The sequence below is a fragment of the Pongo pygmaeus genome, chromosome 10 (assembly GCF_028885625.2).
Source record: "Pongo pygmaeus isolate AG05252 chromosome 10, NHGRI_mPonPyg2-v2.0_pri, whole genome shotgun sequence".
Classification (NCBI taxonomy): domain Eukaryota; kingdom Metazoa; phylum Chordata; class Mammalia; order Primates; family Hominidae; genus Pongo; species Pongo pygmaeus.
Window position 1 is genome coordinate 106,748,720 of NC_072383.2, and position 25,473 is coordinate 106,774,192.

Here is a 25,473-nt window from a genome sequence, read left to right on the forward strand (position 1 = left end):
GGCAGACTAGGTCCTGCCAGGGTCTGTGCTCATGATCACTTGCTATACTTTGTCATCATACCCAATTATCACAAAAGTCCTACTTTTAGCCCTATTTAAAGATGAAGAAACAGGATCAGAGAAGTTAAGGCACTTGTCTATGGTCACACAGTGGCAGGTGGCATTCAATGCCAGATATACTGGGCTAAAGAGTGCCCCCCAAAATTCCATGTCCATCTGGAACCTCAGAATTGGGTCTTATTTGGAAATAGATTCTTTGCAGCTGTAACTAGTTAAGTTGAGGACATACTGGATTCAGGTGGGCCCTAAATTCAGTGACTAGTGTCCTTATTAAAGAAAACAGAGACATGCAGACACACAGAGAGAATGCCATGTGAAGACAGAGAGAAAAATTGGGGTTACACCTCTACAAGTGAGCAAATGCTAAAGATCGCCGGCAACTGCTAGAAGCTGGAAGAGGGGCATGGAACAGATTTTTCCTCAGAGCCTTCCCAGAGGACCAACTCTGCCACCACCTCGATTTTGGACTTCTGGCCCACAGAGCTGTGAGAGAGTCAACTTTTGTTGTCTTAAGCCACCCAGTTTGCAGTAATTTGTTACAGCAGCTTTAGAAAGCTAACACACCAGGTGCTATGGTGTGAAAGTTTGTGTCCCCCCAGATTCACAGGCTAATGCCCTAATCTTCAATGGGAAGTGATTAGGTCATGAATGAGATTAGAGATCTTGCAAGAAGAGACAGGAGATAGCTTGCTTCCCCCCTACTCCCCACCCCTTCCCCCTCTCTGTCATGGGAAGACACAGTGAGAAGACCAGGAATTGGGTCCTCCACAGACACTGGATCTGCTGGCACCTTGATCTTGGACTTCCCAGACTCCAGAACTATGAAAAATAAATATGTGTTGTTTAAGCCCCCCAGTCTAGAGGGCTAAGACACAAGACATGGCACCCTTGCTGCTGCTTCAGTGTCAAAGCCCCAGCTCATCCCGGGGCGCTGTCGAGATGTCCCCCTCCCATCCTCATCCCAGACCCTCCCACCAGCCACCAGCCTGAGCAGCTGCAGAGCCTCAGAGTGGCCCCGCTGGCTCTTGGCTGTGAGAAAGGCCTTCTGCTCCAGGCATGGTGAGCTCTTGCAAATTACTGTTTTCAGTTGAAAAGAGGCTCCAGAGGGCTCTTCAGCTGCTCAGCAGGAGACGTGAAGGCTCTTGAATTAACTCAGAGAATCAGAAGCTTCTATGGCTGATGGCCAGGAGGCCCCCCACCCTCCCCTGCCTTCATCCTATCCCTTGGTCAGGCCTGGGAGGGGAAGTGGTGCTTCTCAGGGGTTCCCACAAGAGCAGCCTTGGTGGAGGCCAGATCCAAGTCACCTGTGGACTGATTGCCAGGTAGATGCTGGGGTCAGGAGATGCTGAATGAGGTTCTGCTGTTTCCAGGGGGTCAGCATCCTTCTGACTCCTATGGTGAAGGGGCCTCAGTGTGCTTCCTGTACAGCCAGGAGTCCTGTCACTGGTCTGCACACACAGTCAGCCTTTATTTGATCCAATCAGAATGCAGGAAGCCATTGAGACAGAGCTGATTCCTGGCTCAGTGTGTGTATGTGTGTGTGTGTGTGTGTGTGTGTGTCAGGGACTATCAGGGGTTTGAATACCCTTGCCCTACTGGGTGATCTGGCATACACTCACCTCTATCTCCACCTTAGTTTGGGCCATTCTCCCCAAAGCCTGCTGTGCATTCATCCAACCATGCTCCTTGAATGTGGGGTGTTTGCCAGGCCCCGTTATGCACTTTACAGCGTCATCTCACTTGATCTTTACAAACCCCTGTGCTGAATTATGATCACTGTCCCCACTTGACAGATGACAAAACTGAGGCCCAGTCACTTGCCCAAGTTCCCAGAGCTGACAAGTGGCTGAGCAGGATTTGGATGTTAGTCTGTCTTGCATCAAAGTCTGCACTCCTTACCGTAGTAATCTGGGCAGCTTCTCCACTCTCCACCCACATTCCCTCCCCACGTGTGTAGGCATCTTGCCCTTAAAAAATATTCAAGGCTGAAGCTGCCTTACACAGAGTGTTATAATTAAGAGACTGGGCTCTGGTGTCAGACATTTCCAGGCTTAAATCCCAGCTCTACCACCTGCCAACTGAGTGCCTCAGTTTCCTCTCCTGTAAAATAGAGACAATCATGGATTTTGATTCGGGGGCTTCTGTGGGGATTTGGTGAGGGAATATGGGAACAGTCTGGCACTTAGTACATGAGTCCTCACATGGTGGCCAGAGTCTGATGTCATTGCTGGACAGTGTCCTCCAAACCAAGAAAGCTAATGAACCCTGGGTCATTCCTATTGCCAGCGTTTGCTCATCCCACAAAATGTCTTTGAGCTCCTAATTTTTAAATTATTTTTCATTTTTTAGAGATAGGGTCTTTCTCTGTTGCCCAGGCTTGAGTGCAGTGGCACAAGCATAGCTCACTGCAGCCTCAAACTTCTGGGCTCAAAGGATCCTTCCGCCTCAGCCTCATGAGTAGCTAGGACTGCAGGTGCATGCCACCACACCTGGCTAACTTTAAATCATGTGAGTTTTTTTGCAGAGATGGGATCTTGCTTTGTTGCCCAGATTTGGCCTTGAACTCCAGGCTTCAAGCAATCCTCCTGCCTCGGCCTCCCAAAAGGCTAGGATTATACGTGTGAACCACCATGCTCCGCCTCCTTGAGCTTCTAAAATGGAAATGTGTCAGTCACTGTGGTAGGAGCTAGCGACACAGAGGTGAGAGAGACAAGACCCGCCCCTCTCTTCAGAGCGCTGATGGTGGTCTTGGAAGGGAGGGGGACCCTGAGCTGAGCATGCATCAGCTTTCTTTTTATAAGCAGGTGATTCTTCACAGGGCACAATTCCTTCCCTGCCCAAAGAGACATTTGGCAATGTCTAGAGACAGGTTTGCTTGTCACGACTGGTGGGTGTTACCAGCACGCAGCAGGCAGGAATGCTAAACTTCCTACAATGCACAGCACTGGACAGTTCCCCTCATCAAAGAAGCACCTGGCCCAAAATGTCAGTAGTGCAGAGGCTGAGAAATGCTGGGACATGCACAAGTGAGCCCCATGAGCACTTCTGTGGCCTCTGCACAGAGACCCCAGGGTTCCACAGACTAAAAGAGAGGAAGCATGTGCCCGCACCACCCTCTTCCAACCTGCCTTCTCCCATCAGCTGCTTCCAGCCAGATAATCAGGCCTCCCTTCGGTTTAATAGGATCCAGGCCGCCGAGGCAAATGTAAAAACAAAACCTTGTGCAAATGTGTTTTTATGTAAACACAGCAGGGGGTGGTGGCTGCCTGCAGAGAAAGAACCCTGTGGCTGGTACTTCTCAGAGCAAAAATAACCCCAATGTTACTGCTCTGGGAGCAAACCAGGCAATGGGGTGAGGGGCGTGTGGGAACCCAGGTGTTCCTGGAGCCATCCCTGCCCCACTGAGCCATCCTCTGCCTCCAGGTGAATCTTTCAGGGGCCTAGAATAAGTGAGCAGGTGTTAATCCTCTTGGAAGCATCCCTTCCTTCAGGGAAGCAGCCAGCATAGGAGGAAAAAAGCACAGTGGGTTATTGTTAACATTTTCTTTTCCTTTTTTCTTTTTTTTTTTTTTGAGACAGAGTCTCGCTCTGTCGCCCAGGCTGGAGTACAGTGGCGCGATCTCGGCTCACTGCAAGCTCCGCCTCCTGGGTTCACCCCATTCTCCTGCCTCAGCCTCCCAAGTAGCTGGGACTACAGGCACCCGCCACCACGCCCGGCTAATTTTTTGTGTTTTTGGTAGAGATGGGGTTTCACCGTGTTAGCCAGGATGGTCTCGATCTCCTGACCTCATGATCCGCCCAACTCAGCCTCCCAAAGTGCTGGGATTACAGGCGTGAGCCACCGCGCCTGGCCTATTGTTATATTTTCTTTAATGTTCTGTATTGAGTATCATTTACCCACAGTAAAATGTACCCATTTTAGTGTACAGTTTGGCAAGTTTTGACAAATGTGTACAACCATGTAACCTCTACTGCAATCAAGATGAACAAATGTTCCATCACCCTCAACAATTCCTCTTTGCCCCTCTGTGGTCAATCCCTCTCCCATCTCTCGCCCCTGGCAACCACTGATCTGTTTTGTGTTGTCTTTCTTTTCTGCCATTACCAAGTGTCATATAAATGGAATCATAATAGCCTTTGAGTCTGGCTTCTTTCACTCGGCATAATGCATGATGCCTTTGAGGTTTATCAGTGCTGTTGTGTCATCAGTAGCTGATTACTTTTCATGGCTGAGTAGTACTCCATTGTATGGAGGCACCACGGTTTGTTCATTCACCATTTGGTTGCTTTCATTTTTGGCAATTACAAATAAAGTTGCTATAAATATTTGCATGCAGATTTTTGCCCAAGCATGGGTTTTCATTTCTCTTGGGCAAATACCTAGGAGTGGACATTTAACTTTTTAAGAAATGGTCAAACTGTTTTCCAAAGTGGCAGTATACCTTTTTACATTCCTACCATGGATGGATGGGAGTTCCAGTTGCTTCACATCCTCTCCAGCACTTGGGATTAGTTTTTTTTTTTTGAGCCATTCCAGTACAATGTATGTGTACTGGAGTTTAAAAACCTCCTGTCTAGATGATTAGAACAGCCCATGTGAAAGTGATTAGAGGTGACTGGAAAAAATCAGGTGTGTGGTGGCATCTCATTGTGATTTTAATTAAAGCACAGGTTGTTGAGTTCTGTGGTCCTGGTGCTGCTCTTAGCAGCAGCTGGCAAGAGGCAGCTGATGTCAGTCATTATAAGCACGAGTTCTGCAAGCCATCCCAGCTCTGCCGCTTGCTGAGTCTATGACCTTGCATCCATTGTTCAATGCTCTGAGCCTCAGTTTACTCCTCTGTTAAATGGGGCTTGTATTAGTATTTCTCACTGGTAATATTATGAGGTATAGAAAATTTAGTATGTATATATATGTAATATATTATGTGTATTATTTTATATAGATATATTTTTAAAATATTAAATAGGACTGGTGTGCAAGTTAGAGGAAGTAATGTGGAGAGAGCTGGCATGGTGCCTGGCCCAGAGTGAGAGCTATTACTTGTTATAAGTCGCCGTGATTATAGTTACTGGGCACTTGCTGTGTATTTAAAAGCAGTAAGTATAGTGAGTGCAGCCAGACTTACCTAGTCAAATCCTGGCTCTGCCTCCTACACCCTAGCTGTGTGACCTAGGACAAGTTACTGAAGCTCTCTGGGCCTCTGATTCTACACCTGTAGAATGAAGATAATTATAGTGCCTGTCTCAAGGGGTTTTTATATGGCACAAATGAGTTTAAATGTAAGGGGCCAGCTTTCTTTGTTCAACATTGTTCAGCCATTTATGAGGCTCAACAGCTGGGCGTGGTGGCTCATATCTGTAATCTCAGCACTTTGAGAGGCTGGGATGGGAGGATCACACTTGAGCCCAGGAGTTCAAGACCAGCCTGGGCAAATAGTGAGGCCCCATTTCTAAAATAATAATAAGAGGCTCAAGAATGTACATAGCTAACCTATGGTGATAGAAGTTAGAAAAGTGATGGCCCCTGGGGAGGGTGATTCGCTGAGAGGAGACAGCAGAGAGCCTCTAGGAGCCAGGGGAATGTTCAGAGTCTTGATCTGGGTGGGTCACCTGTACATATGTGAAATTCCTGCACACTTGTTTTTACCATGCCACATATAAATTCTCTCTCATTAAAAAAAAAGAAAAAGGAAATGTTGAGGTCCTGTGCAGAGCACTGGTGTATCAGTTTGCTAGGGTTGCTGTAACAAAATACCACATGCTGAGTAGCTTAAACAACCAAAATTTATTATCTCACAGTTCTGGAAGCTGGAAGTCCAAAATTAAGGTGTCAGCAGGGTTGGTTCCTCCGAGGTCTGTGTGGAAAGAATTTGCTTCCCACCCCTCTCCTTGGCATAGATGGCCGTCTTCTCTGTGTCTTCATAGTGTCTTCCCTCTGGATGTATCTGTCCTGATTTCCTCCTTTTGTAAGGACACTTATAAAAGGGCACGGTGGTGACCAGCATCTATGGTGACCAGCATCTGAAAAACACACCCCCTAATAAAAAGTATAATCACTCGTTCATTGACCTACCAGCACCATCAAATCTCTCTGCATGGTGAAACTTTGGCTTGCTTCTAGGCGTTTGCCTGACCCTTCAAATCATGACAGGATTGTTCCTTGCTATGCACTGTATATCAGATACTTTACCACCTTCTCCTCAGTCACACACATCTGTCAAGATGTAAACTATGGCTGAATCATTCGACATCTACATGCCAACAGGGCTTCAATAGTCTTTATCCGCTTATTTTTACATGTAAGCTAAGGCCTATGCTACAGATCCTACACCTTCTTAGAAACTTCAAACACTGGTATTATTCTTCTAGTCACAGTAATAGCAACAATACTCATAGGCTACCTGTCATATTAGATTAAAGCACACCCCAATGACCTAATTTTAACTGGATTACCCCTGTGAAGAGACCATCTCCAAAGAAGTCCACACTCTGGGGTACTGGCAGTTAGGATGTCAACATATGAATTTGGGGAGACATAATTCAACCCACAACCACCTACGTAGAAAGCACCTCTGAGTAGTAGTTTCTGATAATTATTATAAGACATTCATTCTTATTTAATTCTCACAACCTCTGAAGGAGATACTGTCCACTTAACATGTGCAATCTGAGGCCCAGAAAGGTTCTGGGACACACCCTGTGTCTCATGGGCACTAATAGTAGGCTGGCCTTTAAGTCAAGGTCCACCTGTCCCCTCACCGAGGATCAAACTCTGAGTTTTTTTTCCAGCCTCCTCTAATCACTTTCACATGGGCTGTTCTACTTGTCTGGACAGGAGGTTTTTAAACTCTAGTCCCTGGACCAGCAGCATCAACCTCACCTAGAAGCCCGTTAGAAATGCACATTTTCAGGCCCCACCGGAGTCCTGCTCTGTCAGGAACTTTCGGCAGGGGATGGGGAGTGGTGGGGGGGGCAGTCTGTATTTTAACAAGCCCCCCAAAGGATTTCCAAGCTCACTCCAGTTTGAGAACTCCTGCTCTATGCAGCCCCTGAGCATCACACTGTAGCAATGAGTTGCCTGATTGGATCAAACCAAAAGGCCAAACCAGATTCCATATGGGACATAAAACTGCAGCAAGCACGTGGCTGATGGCCAGTAGCTCTCTCTGGGCTGGAAGGCCTTCTTCTCTCTGATTCAGGAGACTTTAAAGACCAACTTGCTGTGTGAGGCCTCCCTTCTCTCTGGTGGGATTGGCAATTGTACATGAGATTCCTTCAGGAATGGTTTGATCCAGACGATCATCCAGGACTTGGCAATGAGCTAGCCGTAGAGGAGAGGGGAAGACCCAGCTCCAAGGAGTGCATGTTTCCTCTGGGGAGGTGAACTTCAGTACCAGAAGCAGTGGTGCCACTAAAATCCCTCTGGAGCCACACAGCCCTAGGTTGAAATTCCAGCTCTGCCACTTATGACCTGCGTCACCTTGGGCAAGTCACTGGACCTATCTGAGCCTCAGTTTCTCATTTGTGTAATGGGGAGAATAGCACTCACCTTATACAGTCATGGTGAACATTAAAAATTATGCATTTCAAATACAAAAGAAAAAATTAGCTGGGCGTGGTGGCGGGTGCCTATAATCTCAGCTACTTGGGAGGCTGAGGAAGGAGAATCTCTTGAACCTGGGAAGCAGAGGTTGCAGCGAGCTGAGGTCGCTCCATTGCATTCCAGCCTGGGTGACAGAGAATGACTCCACCTCAAAAAAACAAAAAAACAAAAAAGAAAAAGAAAAAAAAGAAAGGAAAAGAAATCATATATTGCAAGGTTCTGGAAGCCCAACAAGTAAAATTGGGATTGATTGTGCTAGAAATTAAGACAGACCCCAGGATTTTACAAGCTAAAAATAAGATTGTCATTTTCCTGATGGCAGGGGTCATATCATCTTCGTGGATGTATTCACAGCACCTGACATACAATAGGTACTCAATAAATATTTGTTAACTGAAGATATAAAAACATGCCGCGCCCCGCAGTGGAGAATATTTGGCTCCCACTGATTAGAATAGAGGTCTTTTCAGCCAAGGAGGGAGAAATTTTCCTCAGAGATGATGCATTTGTGCAGTTTGTGCAGGATACTCTCACTGTGGATAGATCCCTTGGCTCAGGCCAGGCCTGTGGGACAAACCTTGGCTTGCCAAGTGGCTGTCACTCAATGAATGTTTGTTGAATGAATGGATGAGCTGTAGTTTGAATGTCGGGAGAGGGAGAAGTAAGTAGGAACCAGAAGAAATTTTAAGGTAGTTTTTATTTTTGTGTTTTACTAAGCAAGAGCCAGAGGAACAGAAAGCTCAGTCCACTTGCTCTAGGCCACACAGTCATTAGAATGAGGTTAAAAGGTGGGGACAGGAAGAAAGAAAGTTTGAGACCACAGCTTGAGCCTCCTCCAACTCTCACAACCACCCAGCACCCACTACATAATTTGCAGGGTGCAAGGCAAAATGAAAATGCGGGACCCCTTCTTCAAAAATTATTAAGAATTTCAAGACAGTGACAGCAGAGCTTTAAACCGAGCACAGCAGGCCTTCTGAGTGTGGGTCCTGTGGGACCACACAGTGCAGGTTGTGAGCCTGTGAAAATGGCCCTGCAACCACTTCCTCTACAGATGGGGAAACCCAGCTCAGAGAGGCTGCAAATGTCACCCAGGACACCCAGCCTGTCCTGCAGGGGAGTCCGGATTCAAGCCCAAGAACCTTAGTGGTCACCTGGTTGACCTCTTCATGGAACTAGCCTGTCTGACTCCCTGTGCACTGCCATGGGCAGAGGGTGTCCTGTGCTGTCTATGAGAACTGAAAGGAGCTTACCCGTCCCCTCAGGAACCTGACATGCTGCAGCCGTCAGCATCCTATTCCAACCCTCGTGCCTTGCTCTTCCTCCCTGGGATGCAACCAGACAGACCTTCCTCCCTCCCACCCTGGCGGATTTATTCCTAGGGGTGTGTGGGCGGGTGCGTGTTTGTGTGTGGGGTGTTCATCTAAATTTAAAGACATCATGACAGCAAAGACCTATTAATGTTGGGGCTGGTGAGGACTCACTTTTAAAAGAATCCCAAATAAATTAAGAGATACAAGACCGCCCCAGTTCTAACTTCTGTCCCTGTTCCACCTTACTCTGTGCCTGTCAGCCCTCTGGCCTGGGATAAGAAGAGTGAAGGATACCGACAGGGACTAAATGCCTGTCGGGGACCCTGAGAGGTGGCATGATGGCACCCATTTACAAGTTGGGAAAATGGAGGCTCAGAGAGGTGACATGCGATTGTTAAGGGTTTTTTGTTTATTTGTTTTTAGAGACAGGGTCTCACTCTGTTCCCCAAGCTAGAGTGTGATGGCATGATCATAGCTCACTGCAACCTCAAATTCCTGGGCTTAAGCATTGCCAAGGTCTTGAGTTACAAAGTGAGAGCTGGAGGAGGACTCCTACACATTCCAGAACTCACCTTCCGCCAAGCCATAGCTGCCCCTGTTGATACAAACGTGCAAATAACAATAACTGTGGTTGTGCTGAGGCCCAGGAATTACCTGGCCCCATGGTAAGCATTTTAAATAGTTACTGCAGGTAACTCTGCCAATATGCAGATGCTTTGCATGCCATATTCTCATCCCATTTTATGGGCAAGGAACTAAGGCTTAGAGAGATTAAATGGTTTCCTCAGGTTTCTCACTGCTGTTAAGTGACAAGCCAAGATTCCAACTCAAGTCTAACTGACATCAAAACTCATGCTCTATCTCTTTCTTTAAATCACAGCTAATTATGGAAAACAGAAACACAGATCTGCAAAATGAAAAAATAAATCACTCCTAAACCTACCTCCAAGAGGTAACATCTTTCTGTATATCGTTGTGTTTCCATCCATCTGTTTTTCTCTGCCGAAGGGGAGGTTCTTGCTCCTGGCAGCTGACCTTGCTGTTCTGTAATTGCCAGGCAATTTAGAGATGACTTGAAATATATAATTCATGGGCGCATCTTTCATCCTGGTCACTGGAAGGCAGCGAGGCATGACTGTCTCCCGGAGAGAATTTCAACCTTGACATGGGAGATGAGATCTTAGGAGCTTAGAACAAAATTTCAGAATTGGAGAGCCCACCAACATTGAAACTGTAAACCAAAAACTATCTGAGACAGGTCTCAATCAATTTAGAAGTTCATTTTGCCAAGGTTAAGGACATGCCCAGGAGAGAGGTCTGTGCATTTCTCCAGAGATGACTTTGAGGGCTTCAGTATTTAAAGGAGAAAAGCAAGCTGGAGGGGAAAGAGGGTATGGTCACGTTACTAAACCCACAGGCTGCAAGAGAAAAGGAGCAGGTAGAGGAGTAGTCAATTATGTTATTTGTCTCCCACTCAGTAAATCAGCACTTTACATAAGATAAGGTGAACATCAAGTAGCTACCTGTGGAGATATTTCACCTTTTATCTGTAGCTATCTGCTTAGGAACAAAAGGAGAGGCAGTTTCTTGCCTGACTCAGCTTCCAGCAGAACTTTTTCCTCCTTTTAATATAGTTTTTTTTTTCCTTGCACAGAACTGACCCTAGTATCCCAGCATAGAGTGCTAGAAGTTGGGGATCCTAGCGTGGAACCTCACAATAGGATCTTATGATGGAGAGCTAGGATAAAAATCTTAGAAAGGAGCTCTAGAATCTGGCACCAAAACTTTGTAAGCCTGGATTCAGATGGGTCCACAGGCAGTGTTCTGGTTCTCTCTTCTATTAGGTGCAGGCCAGGGATGCTGTCAACCACCCTACAATGCACAGAACAGCTCTCTCCAACAAATTATCCAGTCCAAAGTGTCAGTGTCACTGATGATGAGAAACTCTGGTCGTGACTTTTCAAGACATGTGTTTCTTTATTCTTTTGACAATCCCAGGGGATGAAGAAACCACCTTTGGTCAAAATGAGAAGATCCAGTTTCTAGTTTTAGCTCCAAGACTAACCATGTATCTCAGGCTCCAAGACTAACCACGTATCTCAGGCAGGTCCCATGGTGTCTGCTGTTTCTCACTCATGAAGTGGGAATAAGGATTCTCACCATGTGTTATAAATGGGTATGGGCTGATAGGGCTGGTTAACTCTGTGTATGTGCTGGGGGTGAGGGGGATGACAGCCATGGGGCTCTGCACATGTTCAGCATGCGTGAGTCTCTGTACAGTGTGTGGCCTCCTGGCACCTTCTCTGTGGTACGATGGTGTCCACGTGATGTCTTCATGGATGGAATGGTCAGTCAGTTTCTGGCACTTGTTGCTTGCATATGAGGGGACATCTCTCTGTTGGATGCCAGCAGAACTCCTTGGGCCACTGAAGGCTTGGGAACCCCTGTGCCTTCTGTGCAGGCTCTGAGCATTCAGAGGAGAAAGGCTCTCTTGTACAGAAAGCCTCCGAATCACCCCACTTGCCCCACAGAGAGGAGGCCCCGAGGTCAGAGGTCAGAGGGTGGCACTTCCACAGAAAACAATGTCACACAGAGGTTAGGATTAAGGGTCTGGAGTCAGACAGGCCTGGGTTGAGTCTTGTTCCGCCACTCACCAGCTCTGCCCTTTGGCAAGTTGACTGACCTCTCCAGGCCTTGGTTGTCTCATCTGTAAAGTGAGATTAAACCCAACCTACCAAGCAGAGCCCCTGGGGAGAGGCAATGGCACAGGGTACATGGAAGGGCCTGGCACATAGTAGTTGTGCAACAAAAGGTGTTTATCCATTTTTCTTCTTTCTCAGGAGGGTGCCAAGGCTGAAGGCTGGGATGCAGGAAAACTGGGTCTGGGTAGAGTCACCCTCCACCTCCCCTTTAGGCCTCAGTTACCCCATATGTCTGTGAGGAAGCTGACCTGGAGGTTATGAAGAGTCCTCCCTCCTGCTTTGATGGCTGTGAGCCCACCTCTCAGTCCTGCTCAGAGCCAGTGGTAGGTGCTGGCAACCCCTCCAAGGGCACAAGGTTCTCTGGGGCAGGGGAAGAGAATTTGAACCTGTAGAGGTGGGCTGGGGAGCACAGAGACCACCTCTCCACCACCACCCCCCAAACACACACACACTGGCTTGGACAGAAAGATTGGGCTTGGGTGATTTGGGGGTGGGGACGGCAGTTATTTTTCACTCCTGGTGGAAAATTCCTCCCTGGGGAAGGGTTGCTAATAGGTGCTGTCACCGTTCCTAAATTAGAGTTCAATCCACCGTGGTCAGTGTGGAACCAGCAAATGGCAATTTGCTCGTGTTTGTGGCTGGGAGCGCTGGGGGCTGCCAGGGAGCAGCGTGTGCTCTGAGAAGAAACCTGCAGGGCAGGAACCAGCTCAGCCCTGGCCTGGCTGTGTGACTCTGGACCACTCCTCAAGCCTCTCTGAGCCCCCAGGTTCCTCATCTGTAAAACATCAGACTTGAACTAGCTGGTGTCTAACGGCCCTTTGAACTCTAGGATTCTATAGTATCATAATCATAATCTTGGTAATAGCTAAAAAGTATTGAGCACTTACTTGGGTCCAGGTCTATGTGAGACATTTTATATGGACAGAGGTTATTTCATTCAAGTTTCTCAGAGCCTCAGTTTCCCCTTATGTAAAGGAAAGCTGTTTCGCTAGGTGTTGGATCTCCAGGCTTTCTTGTAGCTCTGTCACTTGCTGTAAGGAAGAAGCTGAGTGACCTGAGAGTGGCCTTTGAGCTCTGAAGAGGGACAGGGTGAACTCTTTCAGTGGTCCTAGGCCCCTTCCCCCATAAACTCTATATCAGCTTCTATTGCTGATGAAAATTAAGGGTCAGCAAATACTTTCTGTAAAAGGCTAGAAGGTAAATATTTTAGGCTTTGAGGGCTGCATTCCCCTAAGCACCAGCCAGAAAGAAATTCTAAATCCTCCCACAAGCCTTGCCAAGCACCTGGACCTTGGCCCTTTCTAAGCTCCAGCAATCAACAAGCATTTTTCAACTCAGCCTCTGAGAAGTGATCACATCCCACTGGGACAGGAATGTCCTCAATGTATTATTTAGGAAACGGGCTCCGGTCACACTGCAGTTCAAGAACAGTCCTGAGCAGAAACTCTAGGCCCTTGTGGGATGGACCCCCACTGACCCTTTTCCACCTCCCAGTCTCTGCCTGGTGTCTCCCGCTGCCTGGGACACTCTTGCCCCAGATCCTCCCATGACTGTTTCCTTGTCATTTTGCAGATCTCAACTCAAATGCCTTCTGAGAGGGGCCTTTGGGAACCACCCTACCACACACAGCTTCCTCCTATTCTCCATTGCGAGGACTTTCCAATTACTTCAGTGACCCCACAGTGAGAAATGCATTTGACATGGTGATGCGCACACACAACCGAGGCAAAGGTTCACAAAATAACATTTCTCCTTACTGCGTGTGAGTCAATGATAGCTTACTCTATGCCATTCCCTTTCATCCTATCCTAGTCCATCCTATCTCCTCCCTCCTGCCTTCCTCCCTGTTCTCTGCCATTCCCTGTAGGTCTGCCTCTTGGGTAAACACTCTGCCCAGAACCAGCACAACCGTCCATTATCTCCCCCAGACAATTAGCAGCCTATTAAGGAACTCTATGCAAATGTGCACTAATTGACCCAAGACACAGCAGCTCCTGGAGGAGAAGGATGACTCCAGATGGCTTAATGATAGGGATTTAGAAGTCCCTTCAGAAGTCCCTCTTGGGGAAGAAAGTGATCTGCACTTGGAGAAGGGCTGCCAGCTGCCTCATGGGTTGGCCAGTGGACTGGGTGACCTGCGCCTTGGGTCCCTTTCATCAAACCACTGTACAAGGGAGACTGTCAGTTCACCCCTTCATCTCTCTCCAACCTCCTGACCCTTCCTGAAACATGGCCTCTTCCCCAGAGCCCACAGTTTGGATATTTCGTTGACATGTACCTCAGTGGGTCTCTGCCTTTTCAAATAAATTATTGTCCCCCCTTTTTAAAGACTTTTAAAAAGCCATTTTAGGTTCATAGCAAAATTGAGCGGCAAGTACAGAAAGTTCCTATATAACCCTAGACCCTCCTCCAACAGCCTCCCCATCCATTAACATCCCACACCAGAGTGGTCCATTTGTTACAGTCGATGAACCTACACTGACACATCATTATCACCCAAGTCTGCAGTGTCCATTAGGGCTCACTCTTGATGTTATACTTTCTGTAGGTTTGGACAAATGTATAATGACATGTGTCCACCATTATAGTATCATACGGAGCAGTTTCACTGTCCTAAAAATCCTATACTCTACCTACTCACCCTCCCTCTAGCCCTCAGCAACCACTGATCTTTTTACTATCTCCATAGTTTTGCCTTTTCCAGAATATATCATTGGAATTGTACAGTGTGTAGCTTTTTCAGATTGGCTTCTTTCACTTGATAATATGCATTTAAGTTTCCTCCATGTCTTTTAGCCCTGAATAATACTCCACTGTCTGGATGTACATACTCCTTTGGGTAAATTCCCATGAGCATGATTGCTGGATCGTATGGTAAGAGTATGTTTTGTTTTATGAGTTGCCCTTTGAAGACTAACTGTAGCTTATTGAGCCCTTTTGGTGTACCTAGCACTATGGTAAGAAGAGACAAATGAAAAGTTTTCTCATTCAGTGCTGTCTATAACCCTGGAAGGCTTGGTTCTACGAGATCAAGGACCCAAGTCTTTCTCGGATCCTTTGTCTCTTCTTTGTCTCGGTTCAGTGTCTCTTCTCTGCTCAGCTACTTTCTTCTCCTTCTTCTCTTTGCAGACTTAACTTTTGCTCTTTCTTTGGGCATCTGGTGACAGCTCCTGAGGCTACAGGTCCGTAGTCTAAGTGATCGGCAAAGATGTGAATGTCTCAAATCCCAACTCCATATTTCTGGGGCCAAGAATGGATTGACCAGTTTTAGATCTGAGCCTACCTATTATCCACCAGCAATGCCAGTGGGAAGGGTAATATGCTGCAAACACAGCCCCTGGGGTCTGCCTCTGTAAGCAAGGGGTGGGTGTCACACACTACACAGATTCCTCAAAATGTGTCCTCCACACCTACCTTAGGTAGTCACCAATCATTGCACCAACTCATTGAACCTTTATCTTTTTCTGAAGTCTGGGCAAAGGGTATTGTCATGAGAAGAGGTAAATGCTTTGTTTAGTTGGCCAAAGTTGTGGCAGAGAATGACTACCTATTAAGAAACTGTCATGACAGGTTTAGCATACGGTTAAGAGTGCAGGCCCCAGAGCCAGACTCCCTGGGCTCGAAGCTTGTTCCACCACTTGCTAGCTGTGTGACGCTGCACAGATGACTTAACTTCTCTGATTTCCTCATCTGTAAAATGGGGCTAACAAGTGGAACCTTTCTTATAGGGTTGTTGTAAGGATTACAAGTTACTCTCTAGACAGTGTCTGTCACATAGTTGGTGCTCAATAAATACTAGCCCACATTATTATTAGGGTGCTATATATTTTTAAAACAGTAGCTCATTTAACCCTCCTACCTTTCCAATGAGGCAGGGTGGATTGGCCCTATTTTGAAGGTGAGAAAACTGAGTCACAGAGAGGCCCCTTGCTGAAGATCACACAGCCACCACAGCCCTGAGGCAGGTTCAGATGCAGGAGTGTGTGACTCTGGCCCTGACCCCTTTCCACGTTTCCTCTCCGTGGCCATTCCTGTCCACAGTGGCCCAGCCTGACTCCCTGCAACAAGCGAAGATGGCTGTAAAGATTGCCCATGGAGCAAGAGGCACTAGAGTCATTACCCAGAGAAACAAAATTTTAATATTTATTTATAATGGACACCATATGCTCCCTCTGATTTTTTTATTTAATTACATCATGGCAGATGGCTGGGTGTTAAAGGCCATTAAGCTAATGGCACTTTGCCTTCTCATTTATTTTCTTGAGTTTTGGGGAAGATAAATGAAAATGGACATGGTTGGCAGGCTGTGAGCACAGGGTAGTGCTGAGTGAGTTTCCTTCCTGGGAACAGAGGGAAGTGTGGGGACCCAGGGGATTCTTTCTGGAGGTGGGGTGAGCAAGTGTAGGGGGCAACATACGGGTGTGCCTAGGAACCTGGTGAAGCATTCCTGGTGTGTACATGTTTCCTGGTCAAAAAAGTGGGATTGTTGTGTCAAAGATTCTGCAGAATTGTTGCATTGAAGATCTGCAGAACCACAATATGTCCATCATGAGCACGATGGAATCATTAAACTACAGCACACCAATGAATGAAAGGGTGTGTCCCAGAGAGGATCCACCCACTGTATGGGGTGCAAAAGCCTTCCCTAGGGTTAGTTGGGTTAGTAAAATCCTGGATTCCTAAGACAATGAGTGATAGGATTTGGCATTTATAATGGCATTTCTTCTCAGGCTGTTTCATTAAGTCTTTAACTTGCCAAATGGCTGGTCCACTACCAAGAAGGGTGAGAAAGAACTTTGATTAAAGGAATTGGGGGTTATCTACCTGGAGAAGTGTTTGAGGCATGGCCATCCATATCTTCAGGCTCAGAAAGGTTCCTTTCATCAAGGCTTGGATTCAACTGAGGGATTAGTGGTTAAGACAGGGAATAGCTGCCTTGCTGGTCTGCATAGTGTCCGCCATGGCATCATGACACTGAGGCTCAGTTTTGCACTTGAATTCCTGCTCCACTTTTTGTGTGCCTGGGCAAGTTACTTAATCTCTGTGAACCTTAGCTTTCTCATCTATAAAGTGGGTATAATATGCTGATGTCTCATCATTGTTGAAAGGTCCTATATTACTTTCCGGGGATCTGTATAAAGATTTACATACAGGATGTTTATCATAGCATTACTTATTTATAAAAGAGGGAAGACTGGAAATATTTTACATGTCTAATGATAAGGAAAAGGTTGAAAAACCACTGATATGATATGAATCAACCATATTGATTCCTATTCTAAGGAATCAACTATTCCAAGAAATAAATACCACTGATAAGTAGTTCATTTAGGAAATAAAGAGCACACTTACTCCTGTCCTTCCCTGAGCAGGGAAGTGAGACAGGGAAGGGAAGAAATCAATAAAGGGTGTATTATTGAGTCATCTATTACAGAGGGTGGTTGAGGCTAAGTCCCACTGGAGAAATACACACTTCAGAGTTATTCCACCTGAGGAGCAAGGGAGCTGGGGCATTTATACACCAACTCCCATCAGTCATTTTTTGCAGTTGCTTCCAAATGTTAATATTCTAGCATGTCTTGCCTGCCAACCACACAAGCACAAAAACCATTCAAGGTGCTGGACAAACCCCTCAGACAACCAGATGAACATTCAGAATTTAACTCTGTGGGTGGGGCACATACAGCATCTGTTACAGATCTACCAAACTGACCAAAAAGAAAAGGACTGACAACATTAAGTGTTGGTGTGGATTTGGAGCAGCAGGAATGCTCAAACTGTACTGGGGAAGTTGTGACTACAGCAACCTTGGAAAAAAACTGGCATCTTTTAGGATAATCATAAGATGCTCATACAAAAACAAAAACTAGTGCTTTCACTCCTAGGTATATATGCACTACATTAATTCTTATATACATGCATCAGGAGGGAAGTATGGGAATGTCTGCAGCAACTGGCAAGAGGAATCCATTCTATCCAAGCCCCATGAGCTGAGAATTAATGAGGGTGGAATTCCATGAAGGAAAATGGAGTCCTTGTATCAGAATGAAGGGGAATTGAACAGGCAAAACCACATGTATTCTCCAGAAATTATTATAAGATGTAGCATTTGCACCTAATATATATAAATATGGTACATTTGTATATATTGACTTATTTAGTTCTCATGCTAACCCTAAGAGATAAATTATATTACATCATCACTCTGTAGATGGAGAAACTGATGTTCAAAGAAGTTAATGACCACCTCAAAGAATGATAGTGGGGATTAAAAGGCACAATGGGAATAAGATGACTGGCACATAGTAAGTGCTCAACAAACACCAGTGACTTCTGATATTTTTATTATTAGAACAAGACTGAAATTTTACCTGGGCTCCCCAGTTTCTTGGAAACTTCCCAGGTGGGTCTCCTACCCAGAACTCTTAAGAAATCAAACCTTCATGAACCTGATTTCTTGATAGCTATTTCTTGGTGAAGCTTGGGTGGTCTGGGGGTCAGTTGGTCTCTGGGCCTGCCCAGTCCCTCCGAACTGCCTCTGCCCCTCCGAGTCAGGTGCTGGGGATTGTGGAGAGGAAGTCAGCCCCCTACCCAGCCTCACAGGCTTCCATTCTGACCTACCCTAGCCTCTAGAACCTGGAAGGGGGAGGCACACTTTTACTCCCAGAGAAGGTAAGGAACCACAGGGCAGGCTATGCCTCTGTTTTTCTTTCCCCTGCATGCAGCTCTTCCCCGCCCATCTTCAAGTTGGCAGCTCAACACCAGAGCCTCATTCTGGTGCTAAAAATAGGCTTTGTTTAGACACTTTGAGGCTCCTGCTGGAAACATGAACTGCAGTAACCGAATGCTGCCACTCCCACAAAGGGGGCCTCTCAGCCTCCTCCCCGTGGAAACTCATGCCAGCCCTGGGAAGGAGGCAGAGTAGAGGTCGTCCACCACATTTAACAGATGGGGAAACTGAGGCTTAGAGAGGTGTCACGTAAAATAAAGGGGGATGAAGTCATGATAGCCAGCCCTGTGGATTGTCTCATCGAATCCTCCCCACATCTCTGGGAGGGGCATTCTATGGTTGACTTAACTTTATAGAGAGAAGATGGCAGCTCAGAGAGATGAAGTCCCCTGTCTGGACCTCACACCTGTAAGTGAATGACAGGAGGGGATATTAATACAATTATGATCCTCAACATGCTATGAACAAATAGAGACAGAGAGAAGTGGCTTGCTGAAGGCCAACAGCCCCTGTCTCACCCAGGATTGTAGACACATTATCTGTGGATTGGGAAGAAACATTACACCTTGCCTTGCAGCTATCCCAGAGGGAGGAGTATGGGAGAACATATTTGTAAAACCTTCAAACACAGTATCCAGCCTATAGTAGGTATTCAGCAAATGCAGTTAGTTTCATTTCCCCATTCCCTTTGAGGCAGAATTTCTCTCTGGAGAGGGGTAGCAGAGAGACAATGACAGATAGACTAGAGAGAGACTTGGAAAGACAGAGACGGAGAGAGAGGCAGGAGAGAGAGAATGACAGATGGATGTGGGAGGCAGGAGAATCTGGGATACCTTTGAGGACATGGGGCTTTGGCTCAGCTGAATCCTGGAGCCCCTGAACCCCAGAACCACCCAGTGCTGAGTAACACAAGATGCTGCCTCCACAGAGCCCTGGATTTACAGTTCTCCAAGGCTGTCGCTGTCACCTGAGTGTTTTGGCCCGTGTGTGAAGCCATGGTTGTAGGTTTAAGCCCTGGGGGGATAAACCTGACTCTTTTTACTCATTTTTCTCTACCAGTGTTTCTTGGGACTCTCGTACGTACCAAATAGCCTTATCACCTCCATGGGGCTCAGATTCCAGGGGGTTCTTCCTCTGGGTGAGCCCCCGCCTCCTCCTAGCACTGGCAGGATGCTGTGGGATGGCTCAGGTCAGCACTTCCCTCCCCAGGAGGAAAGGGAGCTCTGAAAGTTGGGGGTGGACACAGCCCCTCTCCACACGGTCCACATCCCTCTGGCAGATCTCCTTCATTTTCCACATCACCCATGCCTCAGTCTCTTTCTGTTCCCTGCCAGCCCCTAACAAGCTCATTATCCTCTTAAAGCCCATTTGGCACCCACTTAGAGAAGAGATGTGTTGGAATATGAAAGAACAAAGAGGGAACAATGAAAAAGGACTAGACCCAGAAATATCCTCAGAGAGGTAGAAAGCCACAGGGAACACTACAGCTGAAAATTTTGCTGTCTTCACGACAGCAAATGTGCTGAGGTGGCAAATGACTTTCAAGTGTCTCACATGTGCCCTAGAGGGGGCGGGGGTGGGGCTTATCTTGAGCATCTCCTATGCATCAGGTATTCCTCCTACAATGTTTAATTCAGTCCTTCCAGCAACATACTTTTTAGGGGAGAAGTCAAGATCCTTTAGGCCACTTTACAGGTAAGGAAACTGAGTCTTGCTTAGAAGGGATGTCTTGCCCCAGTCACTCACCTGGGGGAATGGAAGAGGCAGGATTTGAACCCAGGTCTGTTTGCCTGTGGAGTCCACCTCTGTTCTTGCCTGAGTGCCTCTGGAAGGGCTGGTGTCCCCTTGCCAATCCCACAAGGACTGCTGGCTTTTTCTCATCCCAGCCCAGCTGCAGAAACACCTGGCACATGTGTTGGCACGACCATGAAACCTCGATGGATTCTCATACGCGTTTTTAGGACACAGTCCCAACTCCTGAGCTTGGCATCCAAGGCTTCCCATGATCTGGCTCCTGCCCACTGCTTGGCTGTGTTCCCAGCCCACAGTCCCCCAAGCTCCTTTGTTTCTTCCCCCTCAGTGATGCACCCTTATGTGGGCTGTTCCTCTTCCCTGGGCTAACCTTCTGTTGTTCCTTCACCCAGAGAATTTTGACTCCTTTTGCAAGACCTGCTGGCTCAAAGACTCCTCCCTGGGGAAGCCCTCTATGGTCCCCCCAGGCAGTTGCAGACCCTCCCTTCCCTGGGCTGCCACATTCCATGGCTTCTCAACCCAGGGTCCAAACCCCACCCTGATATTTTAAGCCAAATTCTGGGAGCTTAGGTGCAAGGGCTTTTTTTTTTTTTTCTGGGCATATATCTATAGTTGTCATGAGATCCTCAAAGAGTTACAAGACCAGAATAGACATACGGTTAGGAATATAGTCTTTGAAATCAGGTGGCATTGGGTTTACCATCCTGCTGCCACTTACTAGCTCTGTGACCCTGAACAAGTTACCTAATCTCTCTGATACTCATTCCCCTCTTGTGTGAAAATAGATACAGGTCTCCCTCATAGAATTGTTTAAATGAGAGTATGTATAAGTGTAGAAGAATGTCTGGCATGTATTAACTGTTCAATAAACATTAACTATAATATTGATTGCTGTATCTTGTACACACATCTACTATGGGATTTATCAGTCTGTCCAGCACAGTGATTGTTTACATTGCTTTCTCCCTCAGTTGACTCTGAATTCTCTGAAAGCAGGGACTGTGAATTATTTACTCCTGCATCTCAAACACACACATAGTAGGCAATCAGCATATGTTTTTAAATAAATGGAAGAATGAGTGGATGACCTGACGGGTGGAGAGTTGGATGGATGGATGGGCTGCTATAGTTCAGATGGATAGATGAATGGATGTATAGTTGGACAGATTAATGAACAGATTAATGGTAGGTGGATGGATGGCTCAATGAATAGATGGGTAGGTGAACTGCTGGAAGGCAAATGGATGGATGGATGGATGGATGGATGGATGGATGGATGGATGGATGGATGGATGAATGGATGGATGGATGGATGGATGGGTTAATGAATGGATGGGTGGGTGGATGCTGGATGACAGACAGATTAATGGTTGGATGGATGGATGGGTGGATGGAGAGATGGTTGGCTTAATGACTGGATGGGTAGGTGGACTGCTGGATGACAGACGGATGGATAGATGGACGGATAGTTTGACTTTACAAAGGCATGGATTTTTGTCTGTTTTGTTCACTTATTTATTCCAAGTGCCTACGAGGGTGACTGGTGCATAGTATGTGCTCAGTACTTAGTTCTTGAATAAATAGGATGGCGGACTCTACCTTAAACCACAGTTAAACGTCCACACTACTGTCTGGATTAGGAGAGTATGTTACAATTTATATCTTCCATTGACTGACTATGGAATCTCAGGCGTTGGCTAAGATGGTCATGGGGCCCCCTGCTGGTGGTAATATGAAAAAGCATTGCCTAAATGGGGTTTTCTGTTTTCTAATTTACATTCTATTTTTCCTCTTGACTGATGATCCTGAACATTTACTCATAAAGCTGTGGTTCTCAACTCTCTGTGCTCATTACCATTATCTGAGAGCGCCTGGTTACAGCTGTGGGTTTCCCCCTCAACCAGACATTCTGGTTGGAAAGGTTAGGAATCTATATTCACCAGGCTCTCAGGTGATTTTGAATCAGTTGTTTCTCAGACCCACACCTGGGAGACCCTGACAAAGGGTGAGCCATGCTGGTAACTGGGAGGCTGTAAGGATGGGCTACTGTCTAGGGGCTGTCTCTGAATTCTCAAGTGATGTCCAGACTATGTGGGAAAGAGGCAGAATCAAAGAGGCACTGGTTAAGAGCTGTGATTTGCAATTTGGACTGTCCTGGGTTCAGATCCCAGCTCCATCACTCACCGGCTGTGTGACCTCCATTTCCTCATCTGTAAAGCAGGGAAATAGTTAACTCACACAGGAATGTTGGGAGCAATAAAGAGACAACAAGTGTAGATGGCTGGGCACAAAGCTGAGCACATGGTAGACACTCAATAAACACTGAATGGACAAATATGCTGCTAAAGAACCCTGCTTTCCTTCTGTTTCCTTTTCTTCCTTGGATAGAGGAGAGGGGCTATGGATTTTATTTCTCCCACTACAATGTGAGCTCTATGAAAGAGGGGATTTTGCCTCCGCCGTTCACAGCTTAATTTCCAGCACCTAGGACAGTGCCTCACACAAAGTAGGTCTCACTGTTTGTTGGGGAAAAAAAATGAATGAATCTGGTCTGGTTCAGAATTGCCCAGGTTCAGCAGGTAGTTCAGCAAGGACCTTGAAAGTGCTTTTCAGACTTAAGGTAATCCTTGGATCAGTGTATATTTGACAAATATATAGGAAGTATGGAGCAAAGCAAACCACTGGCCCATGAGAACCTGTGCTTGTCCAAGACAAAGTTTGTCCCCAAACTAGGGCCTACTAGGATCCAGGCCCCCAATTCCCAGTTTGGTGTCAAGAAAAAGGCAGTGTTCTAGAAGACTCAGGGATGCTCTTTATCCAGCACTGCTCTTAAGCCATTTCGTGCCATTGGTGGTTTCCTCTCCTCTCCGGGCCTCTGCATTTCCCTGTAGGATGCTCAAGAACCCTGTGGGTTCTGTGCTTTGGTGAAGGGGCTTCTCATGTCTGTGTCTCTGCTGTTTTGCAGGAGGCATCCCTGAGTCCTGATGCCTGACTGGATGGAGGCCCACCAGCTTCTGTTCCCATGAGGTAGAAAGGCCAAGCTTGGTATTCAGCTGGGGAAGAGGCCAGAAACAAGGCCCCCAGTGAAATAACCCAGATCCATTGGCCTGAGGAGCAGAGAAAGAGCAAGAAGTGAACTGCAGCTGCTGGTAACCCTCAGAAACCTTCTCCAATTGCTATTCTCACAGTTCTTTCGGAACACTCTGAAGTGAAGAACAATATGTAGGAGAATGGGACCAACTTATGTGTGTTCTGAGACTCAAAACCCCTTTGTTGGCCCAAAGAAGCTCACCTTGAGTTTGGGAGGGCTGGTAAGTCCTTTCTCATGGCCTCAGCCAAGCCTTGAACTTGCCCTCCCTTCTGGCTTTGGTGATCACTTTTTCAGGAAGAGTGAGACTGAGGACCCCCAAGTGTTCCATCCCTAAGGAAAACTTGGGAAACCAAGCCCCTTCCATCCCCTCCCAAGCACCCCAGCCAAGCCCCAGAGAGCCAGTCCGGAATGATCCTGCTATGGCCAAGCTCTGGTTCAAATTCCAGCGGTACTTCCGCCGGAAACCTGTGCGCTTCTTTACCTTCCTGGCACTCTACCTGACTGCCGGGAGCCTTGTCTTCCTTCACTCTGGCTTTGTGGGCCAGCCCGCTGTCTCGGGGAACCAGGCAAACCCCGTCGCTGCAGGAGGTCCAGCTGAGGGTGCTGAGCTGCCCTTCTTGGGCGACATGCATCTGGGCAGAGGTTTCCGGGACACAGGTGAAGCTTCGAGCATCGCTCGCAGGTACGGACCCTGGTTCAAGGGCAAGGATGGGAACGAGAGAGCCAAGCTTGGCGACTACGGTGGAGCCTGGAGCCGAGCCCTCAAGGGGAGGGTTGTCCGGGAGAAGGAGGAAGAGCGAGGTAAGATCAAGGAACATCTGGACACTGAGGGGCTGGGGAGAAGGGAGGAGATACTAACAATATAATAACAGCTGTCAGTTTTCAGTGTTTAATAGGAACCAGCTGTCATAAAGTTGTAGCTATAAATAGATAGTGCCTGCCATTATCATCCCCATTGCACAGAGGAGAAAATTGAAGCTCAGAGAGATGAAGCAGCTTGCCCAAGGTCACACAGCTTGTCAACAGGCAAGTTTGGATTTGAACTCCACATCTATCAGAGGTCAAAGTCTGACTCTCCCCTGCAGCCTTTCATAGTCCTTGTTAAATATACATGAAAATAAAAACAGTCAGCATTTATTGGGTACTTACTAGGCACCAAGTACTGTTTCCAAGCACTTGACATATATAGAAACATCACCACAACTATAGGTGATAGATTTTATTTATTCCCATTTTAAAGATGAGGAAAGTGAGGTACCAAGAGCACGAGATTACACAGCTAAGTGGCAGAGCTTCTGCTCCACCAGACTCTCTCTCAGTCCATCTTGCTGGGTCCCTTGGTGATGGATCTCAGGGGAAATCATTGCCCTGGATAGATTTCATTGCATTTTCTCGGCCATTTATAATCTAAAAAGGCTTTTCTTCATGAGCGCATTACCTTATTTGATTTTCACTACACTTCATGGGCTTAAACAAGGCCCTTATGATCCTGTGCCCAGTTAACAGATGTGGAAACTGAGGCTTGAAGAAGGGAAGACACTTGCTCAAAGCTGCACAGCTGGTCAGCAGCAGGAACAGAGTTTAAATCTGATTCATCTGGCCTGAACGCTCAGTTCTCTAAGGCTATCTCCTAGAGTCCACTGGCATCTACCCATCCAACCAGCATGCTAGGGAGGAACCCACAACCCCTACAATTAATAAGATTAACACAAATGGACATTTCAGAAATCTGGGCCAGATGGTTTGGGAGAATAAACCACCAATCAAGGCAGATGGAAAACCTCATTAGCCTTTGTGTTCTACTGTGATTCAACTCATAAAAAAACCCTTCTCCTACCATGGAAGGATGCAGGATTAATGGAGGGGATTCATCTTGGAACACATTCTCCTGCCCCAGTCCTGTCCCCCACCTGGCCTGGGAACCATCTAGAAGACTCTATCTTTCTACCCTCAGGAATTTCCTAGACTTCTGCCTCTTCAAGAACCAATGCTCACAGGGAGGCAAAGGAGATGTTGGAGGTGGTAGAATGGATCAGGGGATGTGGATTCATATTCCAGCTCCACCCCCACCAGCCATGTGGCCCAGGCAAATGGTTTTACCTTCTCTGGCCTCAGTTTTGAAATCTGTAAAATGGGGATTTTACTGGATGCTCCTGAGAGTTCAGTGAGACAAGGGTCATGAAGGCCTAGCACTGAGTAGATGCTTAGAGGTGCTCAGGAAG

General features: G+C 46.8%; 1 protein-coding gene across 3 annotated transcripts in view; it reads left to right on the top strand.

The window, feature by feature from the left end:
• The window catches only part of WSCD2 (WSC domain containing 2), a 124,337-nt gene that overhangs the window by 42,961 nt on the left and 55,903 nt on the right, over nt 1–25,473 (top strand). For all 3 annotated transcript variants that reach the window (XM_054444953.2, XM_054444951.2, XM_054444952.2), the window contains exon 2: nt 23,126–24,052. In XM_054444953.2, coding sequence (XP_054300928.1) covers nt 23,671–24,052 — 382 coding nt within the window. In that variant the 5' untranslated portion in view covers nt 23,126–23,670. The remainder of the gene's footprint in view (nt 1–23,125; nt 24,053–25,473) is intronic.